This window comes from Argiope bruennichi, chromosome 6 (assembly GCF_947563725.1).
Source record: "Argiope bruennichi chromosome 6, qqArgBrue1.1, whole genome shotgun sequence".
Classification (NCBI taxonomy): domain Eukaryota; kingdom Metazoa; phylum Arthropoda; class Arachnida; order Araneae; family Araneidae; genus Argiope; species Argiope bruennichi.
Window position 1 is genome coordinate 100,134,680 of NC_079156.1, and position 15,351 is coordinate 100,150,030.

At 25.7% G+C, this 15,351-nt stretch overlaps 1 protein-coding gene across 1 annotated transcript; it reads right to left on the bottom strand.

The window, feature by feature from the left end:
- Nucleotides 1-1,789: 1,789 nt before the first annotated feature.
- LOC129972716 (trifunctional enzyme subunit beta, mitochondrial-like) lies at nucleotides 1,790-15,137 on the bottom strand. Its single transcript, XM_056086955.1, has 15 exons — nucleotides 14,954-15,137; nucleotides 14,508-14,564; nucleotides 11,007-11,127; nucleotides 10,605-10,636; nucleotides 10,361-10,428; nucleotides 8,532-8,619; nucleotides 7,832-8,019; nucleotides 7,071-7,251; nucleotides 6,253-6,377; nucleotides 6,075-6,154; nucleotides 5,518-5,565; nucleotides 5,350-5,437; nucleotides 4,587-4,661; nucleotides 3,878-4,042; nucleotides 1,790-2,146 (listed from the first exon to the last, which is right to left on the bottom strand). The coding sequence occupies exons 1-15, from the start codon at nucleotides 15,000-15,002 to the stop codon at nucleotides 2,111-2,113; spliced, it is 1,401 nt and encodes a 466-aa protein (XP_055942930.1). The 5' UTR covers nucleotides 15,003-15,137; the 3' UTR covers nucleotides 1,790-2,110.
- Between the last annotated feature and the right edge of the window lie 214 nt (nucleotides 15,138-15,351).

Consider the following 15,351-nt stretch of genomic DNA (forward strand, 5'->3'; position numbering starts at 1 on the left):
ATAACTGGAAGTGCTTTTGATTTATTATCTTTTAATGACACAAAGGCAAACAATATTAGTAATGTACTTTTTACGGCCAAAACATTTAAGAAGACTAAAACAAAAATTGCAATTTTTGCTTTTTAACAGAATATAATCCTAAAATTTGCTAAATTTCATGATGAATCTGAGATTTCATTCTGCATCAGTCATGCCAGATTTGTTTTGATATTGCCAATTTATCATAAGCTAGTTATTTAGGATTCAGTGCCTTAAAAGTGTGCAAGTTATGGATAACTTCTTTTATGGCAAAAATTTTCAACATAAGATAAATTTTTTACATTCTTTAATTGAATCCCGCCAGATAATGTAGTTATGTAAGAGATGAAGATAAGACTCTTCCTTTGGGAAGCGGAAGTTGCATCAGAAATCAATTTACAAAGGGAAGTGAAGGCTGTCACTGTTAACAAGTTTACTACTTTAGTAACATGAATGCCTATAAACTCAGAAAAAAAGCAGATAATCATTATACTTTTAACTAGAATATTTTGATAATTCCTCTTTAGCAAGTGGTCTGTATCCTAGATTAATTTTAATAATTAGCATATCTGATAAACCTGAACTAATTAAAAGTTTTCAGTGTCATTTTTAGACTTAACTTTGTAAAATCATTAGGAATTGGCATATTTCCTATCTAAAATAAACAAAACGTCATTCATTTACATAAATGACGTTTTCTTTTAATTTTTAAATTATTCCCTTAAAATACATTAGTTTCCTGTTATAACAAATCTACATAATAACAGCAAAGCAATTATGCCTCTAATATCAGAAGTTCAATGAAGGCTATATATACATATATAATAGCTATATATATATATAAATATAGAAGCTATATATATCTGGTCAAACCATGTTTCCAAGTTGAAAAATAAAAGTAGGCTCTTATTGAACATTACTTAACCATTTACATCAATGATAACACATCACTGTATATGACATTCATTAACACTAAAAAAATTACTTTGGTGATTCACTATAATAAAGCTGACATTTCTTCCAGATCTTTATTATTATATGAAATAGAGTTCTTCTGTAGCTAATTAAGGTAAATTAAAAAATCAGATATATAGGATTGAAAGGTAAGAAATACAAGTAAAAATCTGAAAGTATTTTCAAAAACCAATCTGCATTCATAAATTTAAATCCATTAATACCCTGCATCTTATTTACATGCCTAGTTACTGTTCGTCAATGGATTCTGAGGCAACCAGATTTCGACGACTCCATTGCATTAAGGGGTGAGCTGCGGAAAGAGAAATGCTTTTCCGGTATTCCCTTTGACCTCGGATTCCCCCATTAGATACTAGTAAATGTAAACAACTCCTTTTTTCATCTTTCCTTTCTCCCCTACTTTGACAATTTAAACCCATCCTAATGCATGTGCAAAAGCACGGAAGGTTTTAGAATCCATTGCTGAACAGTATATTTAATTTCTATGACTAAATCAAAAAGACTTGCCTACTTTCTTGTCTAAAAAGTTAATACACGTTCCCTAACAATTTTCAATTGGTGTGAACTACTCATTAGTCATTTTGAAGTAATCCACTAAACAATAATTAAAAATATCGACAGAAAAGTGTTTTAAAATGACTTTTACCATTTTTGACTATTTTTCTTACAATGTTTACATTTTTTAAAAAAAATAATCACAGTATGGGTTTTATATAAAATTGTATAGCTGCAAACTTATACTGCTTGTTTTAAATGTGACAAGTCGTAACTTTAAAATAAACACATTTAGAAAATATAAATGACTGCATAGAATTTATTCTGAGAAATTTTATTACATGTAAAAAATATTGCACACAAAAACTTAAAGTAATGTTTATTTAGTATAAAAATATTTATAAATAAATTACACTTCCAACAAGATAATCAGAGATTATAGGATTTTGATTTTTACAATTTACAGATGTTGAAAAATTTATGTAATTTTTTTCTTACATTCTAAAAATTCTGTATCCTTTCATATAAAGCGTGTATAAATTGTACTCATTACATCCAATATTTTTATAAATAAAAGTTCTTGCATTGATGAAAGTTTCAGTGTCTACACAGTTTCAGATAATCATTTAGGATATCTTTCAACGATCATGCCATGGCCCTGAAAGAAATAAAATAGGAATAAATCTTAATAAGAGCAAAAGTTTATTCCTTGCAATAATAAATTTTGCAAATTTTTAATGAAATACTTGCCTTTACAGCATATCTTTGAATTTTACAGCATAATACACTTATTATAGTCTATCCTTATAATATACAAATGAATTAATATTATTTAAAATAGTATTTGAGATTTTTAAAAACTATAGCAGATTCTTTAAATTGTAGTAACATTAGGTTTTATTAAAAAACATGCCTTTATTACAAGATAATTTTCTCTACTCATCTTGAAAGTTTTGATAAAAGATTACAGTATTTACACAGTTTGATTCTTAAAATAAGCATAACAGTTACTAAAACTAATTGTACTATTCGAATACAATGTAAAATCAAAAAAAAATTATTCCGGAGTGTTTTCATATTGGGCATTATTTGGAATTCCAATATTCCACATAATCGATCAAAAGTTTGAATAAATCAGATGAAATACATAAGGAAGGTGATATTGGGAATAAACTGATTTTAATCTATCTTTAAAATTAGCCTCAAGTAGAGAGAGTTAATAAATATTCATTATGAAAAGTCAAACATGTGTTTTGCTATAACCCAATATTATTATAAAAATAGAATATAAATAAATATTTGATGCCCTCTTTAAAATTAAACTTTAAGGCAGAAAAGGCAAGAAAATTCAGCGATATATTCTGAATGTCCTTAAATTTAATGAATAAAATATTTGACATTTCAGTAATGTTTAATTTCAAATATTCTTCCCAGTAAAGAACATTCTTTATAATTAATACAAGAGCATAAGAGTTTTATTACTCTACAGAACTAAAAACTTAAAAGTTTTTTCTATAATGCAAGGCAAAATTCAATTACTTAATATAATCTTTTATTAAAAACAACATACTGATTACAATTTATATCATGTTTGCTTATATATTAACTTACTTTTTATTTGTTCAAATAGGGAGCTCTTAAAATTTAAAAAAATCTTTACAGTATATAGAATAAGAAATATGTATGCCATCACAAAAGCATTTTTCAATTAAAATTAATGGATCCCAAGTGGAAAGTTTATAATCAAAGAATGAAACATTTAAAATTTATATTCTATTACATTCATAAATTATATAAAGTTAAAACATATAAAATATTATTAAAGATAATGTATGAAAAATACACAAAGGCAAATTTTAAGAAATATCAATGTTTAACGAGTCTATTTCATTGTAACCAGTTTCAATAAGTCAGGTTGTATCTTATATTTAAAATTAAGGGACAGGAATCTCTTATACTTCAAACATAAGTGATGCTAAGATCTACTATGGTAAATTCTTGGAATAGCAAACTACTTGTTTCAATATTATTCCCACAGCTGTAACTAACATACAATCGGAACGACCTTTGCCATTGGCAATTAAGAAACAGAGAGAGAGACAAAGATTCATGCATCTGATTAATATGCTTAAGAAGTACCAATTTACATTAATCTAAAGCTTAATATAAAGACAAATATAACACATAGGTAATGTTTCATAACTACAGAAAACCTGGTTTAAAGCATCAAATGTTGCTATTTAATCATGAATAAAAATAGTTCAATCGGACAGAAGTTTAAATATGTATAGATATATACCTATCAGAAGCAAATTATTTATCACGATAAAAACACATGCCTGCAGCTAAACATTGTTTCACTCATACAAAAAGACCAGAGGATACTTACCAATCCTCCAGCGGCGCAAGCAGCAACTAAAGCATATTGTCCTCCTTCTTTAATAAGACGATTGGCAGCAGTTGTAACTAGTCGTACTCCAGTTGCTCCAAAAGGATGACCCAATGATAAGGATCCACCCCATAAATTGAATTTTTCTAAAGGTGGAACTCCAACCTAAAGAAAACGAAACATTAAAAGCTTCATAAGTAAGTAAATCCATTTTTTAATAGTACTCTGTTTTTTGACATCTAAGATAGTTTTTGTTTTATACAGTTTTCTTTAATTTTATACTTTCATAAAACTGTAATGATGGAATTTTATAGTAACTTTCTGATGTGCTATAGTTCTGAAATTTTATATCTTTGCTCTTTCTCAAAGACTAGATACTATTTTAATTAAAATTTGTTTTCATATAAGAGGTGTATTACTTCTAAATATGAAAACAAAATCCTCTTGATTTTAACATTGCATTAAATTCATAAAATAAATAATAAATTAAAAACTAAAAAGCCCAAAATAATTAAAATAAAAATTTCTACTTTTTAGTGCACCGATAAGCTATGTATTTTAAAAGCAATTTGTAGTAAATTTAATTTTTGTTATGAATGAATACCCAGTAACAAAGACTGATGTAGATCTGTATTGCTAAATCTGTATCTGCTGAATATAGAGTTTTACATACTTCCTTAAATAAAGAATAAATTATATCAAAACTTACTTTCTGCTTACGATTCATGTAGTTCTGGGCAAACCAATCAGAATCCATAGCCTTAAAATTTGCTAATATTTGTCCCTGAAAATTAAAATAAATGTTTTAAAATTGCATGGAATATCATTAGCATTAAACACAACAATTTGGTTGAAAAGTCTTTTGGGAAGAAATTTCAAATACTTAAAACTTCAATATTTATTTAAAAAAATAGCAACTAATTTAACTAATTCCTTAAGTATTCTTGATAATTTTTTAAGTGTATTAAACAGAAACAGTTAATACATGGAAATGTTAAACAAAATAAAATTGCAAGTTCTGAAAATGGTACAAGAGCTTTCCAACAAAATAATATGTAATGAACATAATAAATGATTTACACAATACAGAATATTGAAATAATGTTGACAATGGCTTTCATGAAAACTTAATATATAAACATTTTTAGCAAAAATAATAACACAATATAAATATTCAGTTTAAGTATATTAACGTCCAGTTTTGAAATAACAAACCTTTCATAATTTCTTAACATAAGTTTTCATAAGTCTAAGCTTTGGCCAGATGATAATCTCAACTTTATTCACAAAGAAGAAAATAATTTTTAAAAATAATTACTGAATTAAAGTTTATGTGAAATTGTTATCATAACCATTATGTAATAAATTCAAACATTTGTTAGCAAATCAATATGTGGTAAATGCTCTTTCAAATAAATGTTTTTTAATAATGTGACCTGAATTTTAATTTTATTTCTAAAGTATATTCTTACTGCAAAAGCTTCATGGAATTCAAACACATCTATATCCTTTAAAGTCAGACCAGTTTTGTCCATGATCTTGGCTGTGGAGTATGTTGGTCTGTAAATGAAAAGAAGTTAATAAAAATACCAATAAATAAATTTTAATATAATTAAAAAATAAAAAAGAACCTAACTTACCCTAACAATAATTGATCTTTAGGATCTTGTGATGTGTAAACAAAATCTCTGCAAGGATATTAAAAGAATGATTTAATTATAAAAATATCAACACAGAATGATCTGAAATTTAGAAATTATCATCAGCAAAAAGATGTTACATAATTCGAGTTAATTAGTTACTTATTATTAAATCTTATATTTTTCCAAAATTTTAAATATGTAATTTTTTTTTTCTGTAACTTTACATTGATAGGTTCAAAATACATTATCTTAATAACTATACAAATAGCAAATTATCATGTAAAGTATTAAAAACAACATTCTTTTGATAGGTTTGGCTCAAAATTTGATAAGAATCTACACTCTAGGTCTTCAACTGACACAAAAGGAGTGATGAAAAATAAAATTGAAATTTTGTTCTCTAATGGTAGTAATTACAGATTTAAATATACATCTTTTGTTATATATGTACATATAACAGACAAAAAAAAAAAAAAAAAAAAAAAAAAATCAAATGCAACCTATGCACAGAAATTTAAATCAAAACTGGAATAAAATATTAAAAAAAGAAGAACCTCAAATAAGCTTTGGGCTTCAAACCTAATGAAAGTGCTTTTTCTTCAGTCATAAGAAGACATGCTGAAGCTCCATCAGTCTGTAAGGCAAAAATAAGAATAAAAGATATTGCTTTAATAGAATTTTATAAATACAAAATAAAATATATAACAGAATACAACAACAACAAAATTATACCAAGAAGGATGCATTTGCAGCTGTTACAGTGCCATGTGGACGAATGAAAGCTGGTTTTAATTTTGCTAACTGTTCTTTAGAGGAGACTCTTATGCCATTATCTCGGCTTATGGGTTTGTCTTTTCCTAAAATTTAAAAACATTACAAAATTACTCTTGCTCTTTTACTGTTATAAAGGAATTTTTTTTAAGCTTGCTGAAACATTTGATTACATTTTTTAAAAAAAATAATAAACTTCTACAACATTATGATGAGCATAGATGAAAAATGAAAAAGATTGAAGGATTTGCACTGAAATTATAACAGATAAATTATATGACGGAAATGCCTTTTCACTTAACCCTCTCGCTGTGTAATTCTTTTGTCAAAATAGGTTCAAAAATTTCGAAACATTTTCTGCGAATCTTTAAGCTTTGAAAAGAGACTGCAAAATGCTGAAAAACATGCTTGTATATTTCGCAGAACCATGGACAACTTATGTTATCTTTTAACCCAGATCCGGATGAAACCGGAAAAGCCAAAATGAAACCATGAATGAGAAAAGAGCAAGTTGCACAGCTAAATAGACATAAAAAATGCATCCCCGTGGAAATCGCAGGCTGCGCAAATTTTGCTACTTCTAAGTTGACCATGGAAATTGCAGGATACGCAGCAAGAGGGTTAAGTACATGAAACACGAGTAATTCTACCTAAAATATTAAATTGAAAGAAATTTTCTTAAAAATAAAGTCACTTGAGTCAACTTTAGCAAACTAGTTAACTTTTCATTTACTTTTTTATAAATGAACTTATTTAAAAACATTATTACAAATATATACCTGGAACAAATATTGTTTCAATATCTGATAACCATCCTTCATTTGTTGCCTTCTCAGCAAATGTATGGGATCTTATGGCATAATCATCCTGCTCAGCACGACTGACATTGAATGCAGCAGCCAGTCTATCACCAGAATGGCCCATTGTTTCACCAGTTGAGAACTCAGCTACACCAGGCAACTACAAAGGTTAATACATATATAAGAAATTAAAATAAAAATGAATTATTTAAATGAAGTCAAAACATGAAAACAGATGATTCAGACTTATTAAGATTACAATAATTAGCATATTTTAAGGAACTGGAACACTTCCAATGTTCCTTTCTTACTCTCTTCTCCTAATTTTTTTTTTTTGCTTCATTCTTTAATGACATTTTTTTTCTATTTACAAGAATAAAACACCATTTGCTTATTAAGCAGTAATTAAAAATTTTCTTATAATTATTCAGGCCAAGATATTTGTTCTTCACAGTAGGAAAGAAACCTTTTCTGACAGGAGGCATTCTGGAGGACTGATACATAGTAGTAAAAAGACATTAAATCAATTCCATTTCAATAATGTTAAAATACAGAGCAATTATTGCTCTAAAAATGTCCATCTGAACTCGAGTTATATCAAAACCCATACAATGAATATAAAAATTTAAGACAATTTAAAAGTCACTTGAAAAAAACTGCTTATTTCTGAGTTAATAAGTCACAAGAGCTTGAACTTTTAAAATTTTAAAATTAAAACATAAAAATGAAAGCAAACATACTTCAGGAGCAAGAAGACTAGGTCTCAGTTTCATCAGAAGACCTAACTTTTGCATTGGAGTTTTAGCTTTGTTTGCAGTTAACATCAATTTACGCATTGATCGATTGAATCGAATTGGCACATCTGAAAGGAATTCAACACCTCCAGCTATGGCAACATCAATCTGTCCAGTAGCCAGCATTCCAGAAGCTAAAATAATACATTTAGATAACTAAGAAAAACCTTGCAATTATATTAAATAGAAAGATCACAAAAGTTATGCATATACAATCTAAGATTTTTTTTTTTTTTTTTTTTTTTGCAGAAATGAGAAATTATTATTATTGAATTAAACTAATACCTCAAAAATAAACAAATTCACAAAATTTTTTCCCTTTAAAACAAATAAAAAATTACATGAAATGTATTTTTAAATATATTTTCAGCATGGTTTGTAACTTGAAAAATAAATAAAACCACTTAAAATTTATTTTAATACAATTCTAACAAAGAAATAATTCAGTACAGAAAAACAAAGTCACACAAATTTTTGTTTTCAACAGAAAAATAATACTAACATTAAGTGAAACTAATTTCAACTTATTTACTTCAAAATAATTCAAGATACTTTTTTTCTTGGTTTTTTTTAAAACTGGCACAGCTTAGTAACATTAAATTAAGGAATTTCATAACAATGTTTATTCATATACAATATATCCTACCTGTTGAAATTGCTTGATTAGCAGATATGCAAGCTTGAGTAACAGTATGAGCTGGAGTAGAAAGAGACAGTCCAGCACCCAAAGATGCCTAAAAGAATTTTAAATAATCAGAAAATTTCAGCTGTCCATGAGCTTCAACATAATAATTTGGATTTCTGTTTTCTGGATGTTACAAGAAATAAAAATGTTTATCCATCAATTAAATGCACATTACAAAAAGTACAATCGATAAAAAACCACTTAAATGATGCTTTCTAATTATACATAAAAATTGAGTATAGCAGTTGTCACTGAATATGGTTACATCAGAAATTAAGAGATTCTATAACATTAGCTATTAAATAACAATAGCAGAATTGGATGAAATCAATTATATTTTCATCACAACGAAAGAAACGAAAGGCGAAAAAACACCTCAGCCTTATCCATAATTTATTTTAAAAATAATAATTAAAAAAATACATTGACTGTTGCTTATTGACAATATTCCATGAAAATTCACTTGAATATTGTTCTTAAATGAATTGTTTAAAAAAATTCTTAGAATGATATTTCATTCCGAGTTTAAGAATACCAAGTAATATATCAAAACTCTTAGCCTACATATATGTAATGATGTTGGTAATAAAGGATATTTAATATGGAAATTTCAAAAATAGTCAAATAGAAAGCAGTACTAAAAAAGAATGAAAAGTCTTTGTACGACTTTTCACAATTCATGAACAAGATAAACAATGATTTTGATGACTACATTAAAGTTTTAAAATGGAATTTTAGGGTAATTTCCATTAAATCAATGATTTGAAAATGACAAGTACAAAGCAAAGCATATTACTTATAAATATCAAGTCATAGAATGGATTTTTATAATGAAATTATATGAATGAGTTGTTTAATTATTCAATATCAAATATTGTGCAGCCCTTAAATGATTATAGATTCTAAAACAGAAACAGTTTGTAAAATAGAGCTTAAATCCAGTGAATAATTCACACTCAATCCCGAAGCTAATATTATGGGTGGGTGGGGGGAGCAGTTTTTTTTTTTTACTGGAATTTAAAAAAGTAAAATCATTATAGCCTAAAAATACAGCAAAAATATCCAATTAATAGCTTCCTATTCAATCAACATCTCCATAATACACATTTTTAATTATTTCTCTATTTAGCATCTTTATTATAATGATTATTACCAATTCTTCTCAGTTGAATTTATAACAAATCTAAACAATGATATTTTAAAATACTAATTGGTTTTGCACTAACTGACAAGAAAGTTTGGTAAATAGAAATATTGCCTTCTGAGCTTAATTTATATTAAGACTGATTTGATGTTGAGTCCAGTTTATTAAATATTTCATATGATTCACTTATATTATGGAGATATATTTGTCTTTGCTTACTAATCAAAAAAATATTTTTAAACACTCATGATATGCTTCTATATGCCAAAAACAATGTCTATGTAGGGAACTTAGATAATGGTTTGAATTCAGGAACTAATTGAAATAACTAAAAATATATACACATCAAAATAAGAGTAAAAAAAAAAATTAATCTCATAAATGAGTTTGGTTAAATTTAACTTATTCTTCATTTTTGCAGCCCCTACTATGACTTAGGGGCATTTGTCCTGTTTATACCATACTAGATAAACAACTAACCAAAGAATAGGTAGAATGCAGAGAGGAATTTTTGCTATATAAATTTTAGCTTGAGTTATACACAAAGTATTAAAATGAATTATACTTCATTCTATTATATAAGTTGGTTAAATAGTTAGAAGTCTACTTATTACAAATAAAAAAAAATATATAGACCTATACTTACTTCTCTTGCAATATTACTAGTTTTAACTTCTTGTATGACAGTTCCCACTATGATGTAATCAATAATTTCTGAAAAATTATAATAATGAAATTAAAAATATATAAAACCATCGACATATTTAATAATTTATAAAACTATAAAAAATTACTTAAGAGTAAGTTGCATTAATGGTCCATTATTATTTTTTTAAAAAAATTATATTGTAAATTAGAGTAATTATAATCTTAAAAATTTTTTCCCTCACCCTTTGGAATGCCAGTTCGGCGGAGGAGAGCTCTGCAAAAATTAAATTAATAAAGAATATTTTTAAACAATTCTATAGATAAAACATTTTTTAAATAGCAAATGTTAGTACTTAATTGTTAGCCTGATGACATTTGAAATATATATTCGAAATGCACCATTTTGTCATTACAGATAATTACCGAAGTCCACACTGTATATGTTTAGAATTTTTATAGATTGAAATATGCTATCACAGTGAGAAGTTTCTTGACTCATGAGCAAAGCAAAAAGATACTTTGCACCACATTTATGCTTAGAAGTAATAACCATCAGGCTAACAGAAAAGTAACCAAAATTATAAATAAAGAATATATCTGATTATTACAAATTTTGAACAACAGTAATAGAAGAGTGAACTTACAAGAAAGCATGACGTTGTAAATCATGAGCCATGATGTTGAAATAATCAGTTCCAGACACAAGAAAGGGGGTCCGAACTCCTTCGACAAGTACAACATTTTTTAGGGTTCCAGGAGTCTTGCCTTAAAAAAAAAAAAAAAAAAAAAAAAAATTTTTTTAGCAGGATAATAGACTTTTGTTCAATGATAAAGTGCTTCTTTATATGAAACAAAGGACAAAAAATTTTGGTTTACATTATTTTCCTTACTGATTTTAAGATTATTTTCAAAAGTATGTAAATTTTGATATCAATTTCAAAATTTTAGAATTATTCATAATTGATAAAATTGTCTGATATTAATTTAAGCAATGATATATTGATGAACAATTAAAAGATTTTATTACATCTCCCTTTAAAGACCTAATAAATTCCATTGAAAAACTTCAATCTGATTTTGTTTCTCAAAACACGAGCGAGAAAACATTTAATGAATTTAATTTGACACATAGTATTATACTTAATATTTACAGAAATAAGTACATCAGTCCATAAAAAAAAAGCATAATTGCAAAATGAAAGAAAGATTTTTTTCATTTTTATGATCAATGTTTAGTTCAATTTTTATTTCAATATTATGCAGCATTAAGGCACTATCATAAAAACTGTTAGATGAATTTACATGAGTAATATTCAATTTAGAAACATAAAAGTTGCTTATTAAAATTTTATACATCTCTTCGTTTAGATGCAATCTAAAAGGCACATTAATAGTGCATTACATCCTTACATTTAAATAAAATATTACAACAAAAATTAAGCTTTTATTCTGATGCTGCTAATATTAGATATAACAGCAATCATCTTTCTTGTTAATTATACCAGTGCGATTCACATATAATCAAAATTAAAATACCTAATATATTATTATCATTTTAAAATGAAGCTTAATATCGTCTGGCAAGAAACTGCAACGCATCAAATGTTGATATCTTAATCTTCAAATTAAAATGGATAAAACTTCAAGATATCTTTGAAAAATAAATTTATGATGGTGAAATAGGATAGCACATTTCAACCTTGCAAAATAAAGTTCAAAATCTATCCGTATTTTGGACTGCCTATCGTGTAACCCATTTTCATATTTTTTCATTGGTATTACATTTATTCATTGAAACAGTAACACAATAGGAAAGAAAAATCAATTTATAAGGTTAGTAGATTTTTTCAACACATTATCACATTGAGTTACTGGAATGAAAATTATACAGGTTTGTGAGCAGGTGATAGAAGATACAGGGGTGACCTTAGGAAATATGGGATTGGAAACAATATCACGTAGTTCTAAGGCAATTACAACCTGGAGTATAAAATAAATAAAAACATTTTTTTAAAAAACCTGTTTTTTAGTAACTAAAGACGTAGAATTTTTAAATTTTAATTGTTTTTTAATTTTTTATCATTGAATCGTAAAGAAAAATCTTTTTTCAAGTACAATATGAAATGTTACCACTAACAAAAAAATAAAAGTTACGTCAAATATATTTAAATCCTAAAAAAACTAAAATTGTATATAGTCTTATATAATACGACATGTGCATAATTTCAAAGATCTACCAGAATGAGAAACTAGTAAAGATTCTACTACAAAGAAATCATTCTATTAATTACACCCATTCAGAATTCCATTAAAAAGTACATTAGAAAGATAAATAAATAATGTATATCAAAGGCACAATTTGTAAAAATTAATATACTTCATATGTAAATCAAAATGCTTATTATTATTTAAATAATTCTGCAGAAAAGAGTTAAATCTTAATATTTCAGACCATCAAATAAATTTGCTATAAAAATGACCATGTTAAAAAAACCTATTTTTAAATTCCTCTCAACTTGAATTTTCATTCATCGTTATTATGTTTATAGCATTCAAAAGGAAGCAAATTCTTATTTCTCATTCAAATATTTGGAATTTTTTTCTTTAATTAATTTAGTTTATGATGATCATCCAATGGTAGTTAATAACTGTATATATTTATAGACCTATTAAAACAAATAATGTTTTTGAAGCAAATAATGCAAATAATAATAATGAAAAGAACAGAATTTGACTAATTCAAAGCTGCCATAAAAATTCAATTTATCCCAAAATTTGAATCAAGTAAAATTTCTAATAAAAATGCAGAAAGAGAAAACGCCAAATTTTAAAATAAAATAGATAAATAATGATTTGTTCATTATATACAACAGTTTTAATAAACAGTACAGTTTTAATAAACAGTAATTGTAGATAAAAACATAATTAAATTTTATAATAATAAACTTATGCCATTTTTCAAAACAAATTTGGAAATTAAAAAAATTTTAATGTTCTTTTTATTAGACATATTGAATAGCAATCAAGTGTGCAAGGGAATTAAGCAGAGTCATATTAAGACTTGATAAGGATGCTTAGGCACAGTAAATCTCAAGCACCCCCTTTAATCTCCTCAACTTCTAAAAGCATATACTTTTTCAGATTTTAGTTTAATTCCTCTATAAGAAGTTTTAAGTAGCAACTTTTGACAAACAGAAATAACAATAATAATAATAAAAATCACTTGTATTTCCAAGTAAACTGGTTTCAGTATTTTGTGTGTGTGTATATATATATATATATATATATATATATATATATATATAAAATCAAATTTAAAAGTAATATTTTTCTTAAATATTTTCAACTACAAATGTTACAAGATTCTGAAAGGGAATGAGGAATAGGAGATTTTAAGAGTATAATTTACATAAACTTAAGCAAGATTATAATCTACAGTTTCAAAAACCTCAATTTAAAGTGATCCATAACATATTATACAGAAATCAACCTTACATTAGTTTTATCTCATATGGTTCTTTTGTAGTAATATTATTTTGTATAAGCATATTTTATAAAATTTTTATAATATTTCACTATATTGAAATGTTATAATATATTTAAGTGTAAAATATTTCAATCTTATCATTTTGCAAATACAACTCGTCTTTTTTAAAATGCTGTAACCTAAATATAGATTTGTTTTTGCACTGATAAGGAAAAGTAAAAAAACAACAGACATTGCTATATCATGGATGTATGATAACGCATTTGCATCGTTTCTCATATAAGAAAAACCCCATTCACAAAAATTCTTATACATAGTAAAAATATATAATTTATTTCTTCCCAGCAAAAAAGAAAAATCAATAAAAAAATACTTATAAAAGATAAGAAAAGCTATTGTGATAAATATTGAAAGTACATTTAATTTGAAGTGAAATACTATAAATCTGAAGTAAAATTAAAATCTAAGGACACTTAAATATTTAAAAAAAAAGAAATGAATAAAGTGCTATGTTGTTTGGACACAAAATAAGAGTGTGAAGCATTTGTTAAAGATATAAACATGCATTATTCTCTTTCTCTCGCAAATTTTTGAAGATAAAAAAAATCAGATATTAAAAATTTCAAACAAAAAGTAAACCATTAAAAAATATACATACTTTTGAGAGAACTGGTTTCCTTTTGAGAAATATTACTGCTGCAGATGGTTCGTAAACCTATGAAAATAAAATTTGAAGACAATTTCAGATACAAAATAAAATTAAACACATTAACGGATTCTTACTAAGCAATAAATAATTGGATGCTATAAAATGCTGAAAAATATTTTGCATTGGTAAAATTTACTTAATTTAGTTGAGCCAAGAACAGAAATAAATTTTAAATGTAAATCCTCTGCATTGAATTTTAAGAAATAATTTTCTTTTAAATTACAAAAATAATTAATTAATAATAATTAATATTTTTAATAATTAATATTTTTTTATTTCAAAATATTTAACTACTTTTGCAAAACTGAATTTAAGTTTAATTTACGTACAGTTAGTTACACAAGGAAAATGCTTTGAACAGCTGATATATTAAGTTGGTAAACAAATCAACATACCATAGTTCTTCGTAAATTTTAAAGTTGAGCACAATTGTTTAGAGAGCATTTTGTTCGTTACACAAATAAAAGTTTCAATGAAAAAAAAATATACAAATTAATTCAACACCGCCTTATCAAAATGACATAAGGAAAAAATAATAGATAAAATATTTTCATCAACTCCAGTGCAAAAGTCGTCGAGTTTAATTGTTGCCATATATGTTAGGAAATGAGATTCGATTCTCAATTTAGTTTCTCAAATGATTTGCTTTTTCATATTCAAAACTTTTGATTTTCCTTTGAATCAATATATATACTCACTAATTATTAATGCGATTATTAAACTTGTTTTTCAATTTCGAAATTAAGTTTGGTTTTCTTCAGCTGGTAAAATTAATAACTTCAACTTTTATATG